We start from the raw sequence: 12709 nt of genomic DNA, 5'->3' as shown, positions 1-12709 counted from the left end.
TCTGGCTTTTGTGAGCTGCTTGTTTCTTCTCCAATGCAGCATTAATCTCGAACTTGATGACATGAAGAGATCACTGTTAGCAGTGGAGTTGATCCAGCGCTCTCATATCTTCATTAAGTGGAAGATAACCCTACTCAGAGGAGATGATTGACCGACAATAGATTCATAAAACTACAGCAGAAGCAGCCTCTACCTCTAGCTGATGACTGATAATGCCCATGCAATCTCCAGCAAACCTACATAAAGGATTTCACACCCAACATCACTGTCTGTGAAGAACAACCCAGAGCTTCTCAAATCATGTTCGTCAGAAGTCCCTGAAAGAAAGTCACAAAGTAATTATGATTGAGAATTTAGATGTAAGAACCACAAATCATCATGCAACAAATCCATCTTAAAATAGGTACAAATGAAGTTCTTGAACGCCACCATAGATAAGTTGCTCAATGCCATCCAAAGATCGAAATAGAGAAACTGAGCTCTTCCTGATCAGACCAATTGCCCCAGTTGAAGGATCAACAAGCAAAGCATAAGGAGTACAATTTTGACACCAATGGCGAAAAAAGTGAGCACAAAAATTTTTCCAGTAATAAATTGTGGAATTTGAATTTGCAGCAACTCCCTGGTAATTGAAAATGAAATTAGCAAGCAATGACAAACAAAAACAGCATTCATATTCTAAAAAGACGTAACTTACCTCAAGTTCAATGGCTGTCAAAATTTCCTTCTTTAACCCAATAACACTGAGAGACTGAAACTCATGATCTGAGAGATACTTCTTGTGACCCATTACTGTTGCACGTAAAGCATCCTTTTGATAAACCCCAGGTTGGAGCAATCTCCGCAGAAAAATTGATGAGACAAAATAAGCAGTTTGGTGCTGAAACATGACAACAAGACATTCAAAGCAGAAATACCAAAGAGAAGCTAGAGAGTAAGGTGGGCAAGTTACTTGGGTGATAATAATTATGATTACAGATTGAGAAAAATATTTTAAGAACAAAGTTCAAAAACAGAAATTACATCACAGAAAAATTTGAAAGGTGTAGTCTAATTAATTCTCCAAAATGGTATAATAATTAAAGGAAATGAGCATTTTCAAACAGAGGGAACTAAATATGATTCACATAATTGACCAACAGCCCTCGTCGCCTTAACTCCCTCTACAATTTACAGGTACACAAATATCCGTTTGCAAAACATTAACCTCATCAATTTCCTGATTCGACCCTTCTACTACCAGGAGTTTTTATGCTCTTCCTATCACAATTTTATCCTTTACAGTCTACAGTCTACAGCTTATTCCCATCTTAAATGGTCCTCTTCGCTTCAACTATCACATTTTCCAATTTACTCCAATATTTCCCCACCACACCACCAAATAGCCTTACCTGCCTTCATCATCTATCCAAGTACCATATACGTAAAGAATTTAAGTATGCACCGAAAGAAGCACATGCACATCCACTAAAGAATATTTCATAGCCTCAAAACCACAATTCTTGAATTAAAATCAACATTGCCATTTCCTCACCATTCCTAATAGATGCTAGCAAAGACTAATTGATGCCCATCATCATAATGATAACAACAAGCCAGTTCAAGAAAACAAGAAAGACAATTTAGAAACCTTCATTGTGGAAAATATAGAATTATTGTTCCATATCAGATCATCCAAAGCATGTTCAGAACTTTGAAATAGCTGGTCAGCGATGAAGTCTTCTTGCAACCCATAGCTACATGTGTCTTTCCTGGAACCAAAATCGACAATGAAAAATTCAGTTTAACGGCAGAAAAAGGTGTTACAGCTGAAAAAGCATATTTAGGTTGCCATAGTTTATTGGGAAGGATACATGAATCATGAAAATGAAACTGATAGACATAACAACAAACATATCATGCATTGAAGATAAAGGAAATACTTATAATAAGTATTATCAAATGCCATATCAGGCACGATACAAAATATAGCTGCTCAGGAGAACATAATGAGGACCATAAATCAAACTTGAAGAAAAGTAACAAAGGCATCAAGCATTATCACCATATGAGGGTAGTTAGCACCCAAGCATCAGAATCAGCATTGTAGATCCATCTAGAAGGCCCAAAAGATGCAATAGGGGAAAGATTAAACTTACATTTGACAATCAAGTTGAATTAAATCGTATAGGCTTGATTCATCTTCTTTAAGTATCCAGATCTTGTTAGAAACAATCTTCACATCAATAAGTCTTCCCTGATAGAAATTATAACAGAACCTTGTTCATCAGATTATTTAGTTATTCCAATATAATAGCTTTATGATAATATGAAAACACAATACATGAAGAATGATGTATCACCACAGAAATGAGAACAAAAGAAAACCAGGCCAAAGATGCAAGAATAATAAGAAAAAGAAACTTACAATTGCACACAAAGAGCAGATATATCACCTTTCCAATCTGAAAACCAGGATTCGAAGTCAAGGTTTTCTAGTGAATGACTTGACAAAACATTTGTATTTGGAATCATTTAAAGTCACATGTACTCAAACATCATTATTCCTTTCTGAAACACATGTTTATCACTACCGTATTGCTCACACCAAGAATTACCTTTCATCTGGACAGAGGAACATCAAAACTTCCATGACAGTCTCATACTTAGTTTACACAGATTTAGAACATGATTTCTACAAGAAAGGCTACCCACCAATACTGTTGAGCAACTCATCCAAGAAAACTATACCAACTCTAAAACTGTAAAACCAAATAAAATAATTTTGGAAATGAAACCCAAAGAGAAGTATATCTTTTCTGAATAAAAAAGAAAAACTAATAACAAATAGTCCATTCTGAATAGTAAAATTTCAAAATCATGCAGTAAGACAAGGCAATATATCAAGCAAAGAAGATATCACATAAGGGTAAGTCTTTCATCAACTAAGTTTTAGCGTGCGGACGGGCGCGCACACACACAAAAAAGTTAAACACAGAACAAAGTCATTGATAAAATTAAGGCATCAAATGAGCAATAAGCATCCATTACACTGCTAATAATTTGACAAAAGTAGGATCTGATACCATAATCAGTTATCATAAAGGAATAAAAATGAAATCCACAAAATAATACTTCTAACTAATGTTTCACCTGAATACTAAACAAAAACAACAAAAAGTGGTGGAGCAAATAACAGAACACCAAAGTTCCAGATACAATAAAACAATCTGCAAAACTCTAACATTTTAGTTAATGTATACCAAGACCTGTTTAGACATTATAGCCAATATACATCAGACAGGAAATTGATCTCAGATGCAAAATCATTATCCAGAGAACTGAAACTTGCTAGAATATTATGAAAAATAAATGAAAATTTGTCTGCAATACTTTTACCTCCTTAAACGAGATACTAGGCAGTGAGGTCTCTGGTAACAACATAACCTTGTCCCCACTCCCAAAAGTAAGGGTATATACAGCAATTGTCTCCACATCTGCATCTTGCACATTGTCCTAAGTGGACAAAAACATTAAGCCAGCAAGATAATCACAATTAGTACAAATGAAAAGACATGCACACATACCCTAAAGCCACCATGGAGAACAGCCAAAGTTAACTTATTAGTATCAGAGGTTGTGTCACCAATCCAGAGCCTTAATGGAGTTGATCCTGATTAACATAAGAAAGGCTGAATGAATGACTAAGAAATTGCGCTTTCAAGGACTTAATAAATGATAGATAAGCGAGAACATTTTGGTACATATTCCTGCACACACACAGTTAACACAAAGCAACAAAAGATAACAAGGCAAGCATCACTGCTAGATCTTTTAGGATAAAACAGAACAATAACAAAACTAAATGAGATTAAAAATAATAATTACTATAAAGGAAAATGCCTACAATATAGTGAAAACATGGATTGTGATCATCAGAAAAATTGGAATTTGAGGATTTGTGAAAATTGCCTGATAGTTCATGTGAACTGATGTTATGATTGAGAACCCTGGTGTGACTTACAAGATCCCAAACCCGTAAGGCCCCATCAGAATGCACAACAAATACCAGCTTTCTCCCCCACACTTGAGATAGTACCATATCTAGCACAGAGCCAGCGGCCTTTCCCCTGCAAAAGAAATGTTTTAAACCTCAAAGTAAATGAAAACTCAAAACCTGCACCTAACAAGAAAGAAAACAACGTTACCATGGAGATGGCTTTGTCAACAATACATAATTGAATGATACAAAGACTTGAAACTTTAAAATGACTCATATACAAGGTAATCAACAGGATGAAAAACTTTAAATAAAGGAATGAAGAACATTAAAACATATAAAACATATTTTACCATATACATAAATCAAAAACAAGTGGGTGAAAAGGTGAGAAAGAAAATATTTCTCTGGCTTAACAAAAAGGAACAACCAGATTCCTAGAGTAAACAAGCATGCATGGGAAAATCATTGTACAATGCACCCCTATTTTTCCATATTTTTGCAGTAGGATACATCACAACAGCATACCTAGACATGAGATTCCATAATCGGCCTATGCCTCCATCATCCCGCAACTCATTTACAAAACCTGCACATCAAAATGAGATTGGTTCCATAGAAAATACAGGTAATACCCTAGGAACATATGAAAGCTTTTCAAAAACACAGCACCAAAAATAAATAAATAAACATAAATAAAAAAGGGGACCTGCTGAGTTTGGATCTGATGATCCGAGTTTATAACAACTAATAGATCCATCTTGTCGCCCGATGGCTACACACCCTGATGTTGCTGCCACCGCTCTTATTTTCCCTGTTTCTACTTGAGCTTGCACATTCAGCTCTATGAGCTCGTTTTGATTCAAAATAGAACCAGAATGATAAGTGGAGGGGCTTCTCAGGTTTATAAGATAAACAAGCCCTGAAACTGTCAATACATATACTAAATAAAGACTGCCAGACGCTCCCTGAATCTGCAGTAACAAATTGACAAGATGAAATATCATGGCAAAACTTTGAGAGTGCACAGAATTATCTCATAAACAAAACAATCTAAACTTGACGAACTGCAAACCTCGTTTTTGCATAAAAAGGAAAACGGATGCAATGCATTATCGAACACAAGACGCAACCCGGTCTCAGGCAACTCTTGACAAGGGCAAAGCTCAAACAATTCAAGAACGTTTGGCGCCTCCTTATGAATTCTCCTGGGCAGTTATACTCCAAAATAATTAAACAACCAACAAGAAAAATAGCTATTTTTACCAAAATCAAGAACCCCCAATCCCACGAGATTGCCCTATTCTGCTCTCATTATGTAAACGAATAGCAAATGAAAAAGAAAACAATAGTTATTTTTACCGAATTCAAGAACCCCAAACCCCCAAAATTGGTACATTCATCGCCAATTATATGAACGAATAGGAAAATCAAAAGGAATTCAAGCAATGAGGAAGAGAATGGAATATTAGGGTTACCAGATGAGATAGACAGGAGGATCCCCAGGGATGGAGTGGCAACCAGCGGCATCACGAAAGGGGGCTACGGGGAGGGGTTGGGGAGAGGAAGAGGGAGTAGATGATGGGATGGAGAGCTCGGTCCATCGGATCTTGTCAGCTCCGGGTATGGGAACCTCGACGCCGGCGAGCGATCGGGCGGCGTTCGCCATGGCAGAGAGAGGCGGGAGGTTTTGGAGGGTTTATTGGGGGAAATGAGATAGAGGTCTTTCAAAAGAGGATTAATAATTGTATACATTTTTTTATTTTTATTATATAAATGATATATTTCAATCTAATTATTATTTAATTTAAATGCATTGCTTTTAATTATTATAAGATTTATATAAAAAATAATAATTATTGACATTTCAATTATTCAATCAACTACATTACCATAAATTCTATTAAAAACTAGAAGTATCGAGACTTTGAACAAAATAAAAAGCATTTCATGTTCAAACATATTTTCTAGACTTATTTTTTAAAATAAATCCTCAAATTTCTTTATTTTTTTATTTTGTATGGTTATCTATTGTATTGAAATTAGTTTCAATTTAGACCAATCCTTTTTTTCTTAGTAGAAATTAAATAGCCAATGTTTGATTGGGATGCGGATAAAGCCCCATATCTAAATGATTTTCCCGTCTTCTTCTTCCAAAAACACTGGGACCTATTAAAAGATTCCCTGTTAATTGACCTCTTTAAAAAAAGGGTAAATCTAGAACATCTTAATTGGATCCATATAGCTCTGATCATTAAAAACAATTCACATGAAATGATCTCTAACTTTCGCCTATCAATTTGGTAAATACCGCTTGTAAAATTATTTCCAAATTGCTTGCCAACAAATTGGGTAAAGTGATAAACTACCTCGTTGATGATTTCCAATCGATTTTCATTAAAGGAAGATGCATCGCTGATAACATTATTGTTGGCCAAGAGCTAATTTTTCATCTCCAAGAACAAAAACTCCTAGGCTATGCCTTTAAAGTTGATTTTGCAAAAGCTTTCAATTCCCTATGTTGGAATTTCCTTCAGTTAGATGATTCAGTCCTCGTTAGATTTCTTGGATTTTTAACATCTTTAGTTCTTCCAAAGCTCAAGTTCTAATTAAATGGGGAACCTCATGGGTTCATCTGATGTAAACGAGGCATGCGCCAAGGAGACCCACTCTCACCTCTCCTTTTTGCAATAGCTGCAAATACACTAATAAGTGCAATGTTCACCCACACTCTTTGGAATAACATTCTACTGGGTGTACCCATGGGTTCTTCGGGAAACATTTGTCATCTTCAATATGATGATGACCTTATCACCTTCACAAACCAGAGATCAAGAAGACTTTCTCATTATGAAGCTTATTATTTACCTTTTCGAAGGATCCTCTAGACTTGCCATCAATTACAATAAGAGTTGTCTGTACTCAATGAACTTCGGGTTCCAACCTAGTGCCTTCTTAGCTTTAATCCTTAATTGCACTAGGGATTGTCTTCCTCTCACTTACCTAAGGGTTCCAATCTTAGGAAGACACCGTAGACGTCAAGATTGGACGAAACTAACTTCGATGGTTAGAGCCAAGTTATCATCTTGGAAAGTCAATTATCTTTCGCTTAGAGATCGCGTCACTCTTCTTAACTCAATTCTATCTTTTATTCCTACCTATTGGATGTCGATCTTAAAACTATCATGTTAGGTAGTTAAAGAGATAGATAAGATATATAGAGATTTTCTCTGGAAAAGACCGGAACATGGGTGGGTGGGGAATTCTCAACCTTTGCTCTTCCAACAAAGCCCTTCTAGCTAAGTGGTGGCAGAACCATGGAAGATCTACACTGGACAAGCAAGGGTGCTTGTCCAAAATTATTCACCTAAACTATCTTGACAGAGGATCTCTAGGGCCGCTTTTCCACTCCCCAATTAGAAAAAAATATTTTTTTCTCAATCGGTATTACACCAATTCTGTCTTCCTTCAGAGTTTGTACCTTGAAATCAGTGAAAAAAAGGTGCTTCTATCTTCTTCTAGTATGATAACTGGCTAGATGGTGGAGCTCCTAAAGACATGTGGCCAAATGTATTTAATGATTGCACTACGCCCTGAATCACAATTAGATAATTCCTATTTATTACCTAAACTCAAGGGACACTCTTTCATGCGGCCTTCTTAGTGGACCTGTTATACCCAGTGTTTACTGTAGATTACTATAGCCCATTTCTATAGATTTTTCAGCCCATTCTATGAGCAGTGACTGATCCCTGTAGCAAAACCCGGTTCTCAGAGCGACTTGTTCCTCGTAGAAGCTCGGTTTGATAGAGGCCCTGTCATCGTAGCATCCCATGCTATCAGTAGTGACCCGAAAAATTTTTCCCTTAAAACATTTCTTCTTCTTCTTTTCTTCTTCTCTTCTTCTTTCCTTGTCTTGGCCGAACCTTCCCATTTTCTTATTTTTTTTCCGGCGAAGTTTTCCGGCGAACCAAGCATCCTATCTCTTCCTCCTTCACCATTGAGCTTGGTAAGCATAGATTTATGGTTTTATACCGTATTTATTCTTGTATTTTCCTTGTTTTAGTTTTTTTTCAAAACCTAGAATTTCTCCATGGATTTGCATGTTTATAGGTTTAAATTGAAGCCATTGAATTGTTGATCTTGTGTGAGAATGTTGTAGAAGAAAATTTGTGATTTAGAGTTGTAAATTGGGAGAAAACCATAGTATAGGGGCTCGGTTTTCTACTGTAGCAAGTTCGAATTCTATCTGTAGCACCGGCAATCTTTAGTTGTTTCTTTGATTTCTTTAGATTAGATTGAAGCTAAAACCCCTAGGAATTCATTGGTAACCTTTTAAAACCTAGTTTTGAGCTAATCTTAGGATCGAATTAGGGTTGTTTGTTAGAAAAACTTAGGGTTTTTTTCTTGTTTGTTTTTGTTTTTTTGCTAATTTTTGTGGTGTTTTTGTTATGCTTTGGCAAGGAGAAGAAGTCTTGGCTCGAGGCAAAGGCTTAGCCGAGGAGTAGCTTCAGAGGAAGATAAATTGCCGATCCCGTGAGTGGAATTATTTAGCATAGCTTTTATTAGAAGAATGCCAATAGCTATATATATATATATATATATATGCATTTCATGTTTTTAAGTAAGTTTTTATTGATTTATACTTGTTTGGTAATATGGTGAATGATAATTATTGTTGAGACAAATCTTGGATGTCTCTTTTGGCTTTTGTTTTGTTATCGTGGAAATTGTGATTGATATATGTATCCATGAGTTTGTGAAATCTTTATTTTTGTTTGAAACTTGAGTTTTTGTTATGGAAATCTTTGATTTGGTGAAATCCTAGGCTTGAAGCAAATTTTTGGATTGTTGAAAGGAAAAGGATTTCCATGTTGTTGCTTGTGTTGGGACTTGCAAATTATTTTGTGTTAAAAAGTTTGGGCTTTGCTTATGTGTTTATCTTGTCCTCGTGCAAAATGGCCGAGGTATTCTTGATTTATGATCATGGATGGATATTGTACTCCGAGTGGAGTTGTATTTTATTGTGGTGATTGTTTTGGTGATATCCTCATCGCAGAGGGCGGTCTTCACGGCCAGCCCTATTGAGGTGGCGTGTCGACCGGTGATTACTACGAGGGCCGTTCGGTGGGAGTGTAGAGCCCTCGATCGGATATTCATCGGGTAGCCGGAGTCACCAACCGTGAACTCGATGGGTCAACGTCAAGGGCATGAGTACCTTGGCGGCTCGAACCTAGCCATGGCCACGGCGAAGGTTTTAGAGAGTTTTTCTAGACCATATTATGTTGGGTGAGTGTTGGGTATTGTGTTTATTTATTTCAAACCCATGATATTTTTGTTGTTTTACTTGTATTTAAAACCATGCTTTATGATTTTTTTGTGTTGTAAAACCCTAGTTGGGGTAAAAAGAGTTTTCTTGGTATTATTATGTTTTTTTAATTCTCTTGAAGGCTTCTATTATATGTAATAATGTTTCTAAACTTGTATCACTTTGGTAAAGCATTTATTTTTGATGATTCATTATTATTATTTTTTGTCGTTGGTGTATTTTTTTCGCTAAGGTTGTGCTAACCCTCCCTCACCGAGTAACTTGAGTTACTCATCCCTCTTTCTTTCTCCCATCATTGCGGTGTAGTAGGTGTGACTGTGTGGCAGCGTACTGGGCATTTACTACTATTCTATCATCTGTTGTATTTTCTTCAGTTCATGTATGTTATTATTGTCATGGAACATGTTATAAGACCTATGGATCCACTAGTGTGTAGAAAACCTTGTTGCATGGTTTAGTATTTAAATACTCTTAAACTTCTGTGTATTACCATTTCCTACTGTTGTTAGGGTTGTTTCCCTGTGTATTTTGTGAACCTCTATATTTCCTGTATCCTATTGTTGTTGTTGTTGTTGTTGTTGTTGTTGTTGTTGTTACTGTCGTTGTGTAACATTGTTTTTTTCTGTTCTATATCTGCGATATGTATATTGTTGAATTCCAGGTGTGTTGATTAGCCTTGCGGCATCCTGAGGGTTGAGTGGCGGGGTATCCCTCCTCGGGATTGCTGCGGCGATTGTCGCGTCTCGTGGGCCCGCGGGTCGGGGCGTGACAGGACCCCTTCCCATTATGCAGTCTCTTCCAGAATACTTTTCTCCTCAAGAAGATGTGTTTACTTGGACCTTAGAGAGCAAAAGTTGTTTTTCAGTTTGATCCTTCTACAAATTCCTAATTAATGGTGGAACACAAATTTCACTTTAAGTTTTGTTTAATATATAATATTTATTTTTCCTGCAATTTATTTTATATTCAATATATATATATATATATATTAGCAAAGTTATTGTTTTAACTACATTATTAAAGCTACTCGCACGTACTCACAAAAGTTGAAATTAACACACACATACACACACAGAGAGTCATATTGCATGTTTACTTTACCAATCACCAAAACTGGTCAGCAAAGTGGTCGGTGTTCCTTCCACTAGGCCGGCGTCACAACTTAAGCTAAACTGGAAACCACATCAAAATGACGAGAAATCATCAAACTCCCTGAACATACCTTTGCAACATGCGGGGTAATCGAGTAAATTAGCAACAAGTCATCCTTTTGACCGTGGGAAAATGACAGAAAAGAATCGGTTTCGCGAGACTTTGGATCATTCTGGAGAATTCCCCGAGTAGGTTGGAAGGCCTTTTTCGCTTGATCACTCGCTGGTGTTTCTCTATCTCTCGTCACTGTGATTGATCGGCATGGGAAATTGAGAACAGGGAGGGATTTAGTTTTTGGGGTTAAAGTTTGGATTTTTTAGGTTGATTAGAGAGAATGGTGGGGTTTTTGTCCGGTAAGATGAAGAGGAAGAACGTGGAGATGTTTCGGATGAGTTCTCTGAATTCTCTCTCTCTCTTCTTCCACCAGGAAGATTAGGAGCTGCTGGTGAGCATTCATTTGTCTGTTTGCCGAATTTATAGTGTTTGATTTGCTATTTTTTTGGTTAAAGTTTTGAGTTTTGATGGATTAGAGAGAAGAAAGAACAATGAAAAACGTAACTTTTGTAGTTTTATTTACTTTGTTGATATTTTATTTGTTCTTGATGTTTTATCATGATTTAGATTTGACTGTCTTGAAACTTTTGATTTGGTGAGTAGAAGAGGTTGAGACTCTTGATAGATCTACTAAAAAAAGAGTGACTTTGGAGGGAAAGAAGGGGAGAAAAATGGTGGAAGAAAAAACAAAGATTTCTTTTTGAGACTCTTGATATATCTACTTAAAAAAGAGTGACTTTGGAGGGAAAGAAGGGGAGAAAAATGGTGGAAGAAAAAACAAAGAATTTTTTTTATGGGTAATTGTTTGTATGAAAGGTGCTACTTTTTAGTTTCAAGGGGCTGGTTCTAAAGTTCAATTCGCCTGATAGATAGAGTAGATAAGTTTCTCTCTCTCTCTCTTTCTTGTTCTTGTTCTTCATTTTTTTTGGGATTCCAATTCCATGTAGTGATGTGTGGTTAGCATTGCTGAATAGATTGAACTTGTACAGGACACAATTGGTGAATTACTTGAGGCTAATTGAAGTATTTTCTATCCATTTGCATGATCTTTTGTTGTGGATTTTGGACATTCTCATCTATGTTCTTGTTTTTGGATGATTGTTCTTCAATAGCCAGGCTATGATGTTGAGTAGTGTATTAATAGAATGTTACTAATCAAGTTTAGCGTTATTTTTTTTGTTAATCTATAAGGATGCTGATCTCCCTCCAATCATGGAAGAAGATGAGGTTGTAGTTCCTCAAGTGTATCAGCAACAATGGGCAGGAGAGCAGCAAATGAGAAACATAGCACCATAAATCGATCCAATAATCGAGGATGCACCGATTATTCCTCCAAATGAAGAGAGAGAGCTATTGTTTTTGTACAAGCCAATGGATTTTCCATTACTGCTTCCCCAAGCTCATCAAACTCATGTTTCGCATTGTGTTCAAACCTGTTCCTTGGTCTAAAGAGTAAGTACACTACACTTAAATTCACTACTTCTGTTTTACAGAATGTATTTGACATTGTGCTTTAGAATTTGTAAAAAATGAATTTGTTCAAGGTTAATAACTTGATTATAGGTAGCAGTAGGTAAATAACTAATACCTGTTTTGCAGACAGAGTATTCTGTCTTCGGAAATTGAACTTGCAGACAGCGAGGGAGGCGGAAGATGATAAGTCCCTGGCTTTGGTACCTTGTGTTGGATGTGGGTCCTGTGGGTCCCACATGTTTTACACTCAAACCTTTAGTCCCACATTGCCTAGTGGAGAGAGTTGCTAATGAATTCCTTGCTATAAATTCATGCCTAAACCATGAACCCAAAACACACTTGCTTGCTTACTTCTTCTCTCATATTCTCTTTCTTCCGGGTGTGCTTTCTGCGTGCCTGTAACCGGGTGTGTTTTTTGCGTGCATGGAAAACCCAAATATTTTGTTCTCATTCTGTGGTTCTTTGCCTGAACCTACGAGAGTTCTTCCTTCCCGGGTTAGTGTATCCTGCGCTTGGAGTGAGGCCATAAAATCCTGCACGAGGGAGGCCAATTCAGCGTTAGGGCAGTGCTTTCGCACGCCTACCCCAGGCTGGAAATTTCTAACTGTTATTTAGAATTGTTATATCACTCTGTTTTTGTATATTATAGTTTTACAGTTCTTGTTTATAGTATTTGCATGCTATTCAGTAGTATATTTCCTACACCTTGGGTGTCAAAAGGG

At 36.6% G+C, this 12709-nt stretch overlaps 1 protein-coding gene and 1 long non-coding RNA gene across 2 annotated transcripts; one reads left to right on the top strand and one right to left on the bottom strand.

Moving 5' to 3' along the window:
* Nucleotides 1–195: 195 nt before the first annotated feature.
* On the bottom strand, nt 196–5695 carry LOC120251311 (nuclear pore complex protein NUP160-like). The gene is made up of 12 exons (XM_039259864.1): nt 5458–5695; nt 5055–5187; nt 4689–4953; nt 4508–4568; nt 3952–4109; nt 3567–3652; nt 3379–3495; nt 2139–2236; nt 1631–1751; nt 698–880; nt 430–622; nt 196–317 (listed from the first exon to the last, which is right to left on the bottom strand). Exons 1-12 carry the CDS (start codon nt 5646–5648, stop codon nt 196–198), a joined length of 1728 nt encoding a protein of 575 aa, XP_039115798.1. The 5' UTR covers nt 5649–5695.
* Nucleotides 5696–10649: 4954 nt separating this feature from the next.
* Nucleotides 10650–12702, top strand: LOC120257442. Its single transcript, XR_005535682.1, has 3 exons — nt 10650–10905; nt 11706–11966; nt 12114–12702. It is a non-coding gene; the product is annotated as an uncharacterized LOC120257442 (long non-coding RNA).
* Nucleotides 12703–12709: the final 7 nt, after the last annotated feature.

This window comes from Dioscorea cayenensis, chromosome 3, assembly GCF_009730915.1.
Source record: "Dioscorea cayenensis subsp. rotundata cultivar TDr96_F1 chromosome 3, TDr96_F1_v2_PseudoChromosome.rev07_lg8_w22 25.fasta, whole genome shotgun sequence".
Classification (NCBI taxonomy): Eukaryota; Viridiplantae; Streptophyta; class Magnoliopsida; order Dioscoreales; family Dioscoreaceae; genus Dioscorea; species Dioscorea cayenensis.
The sequence above is the reverse complement of the archived record's forward strand: the minus strand, read 5'-3'. Positions and strand labels throughout refer to the sequence as shown.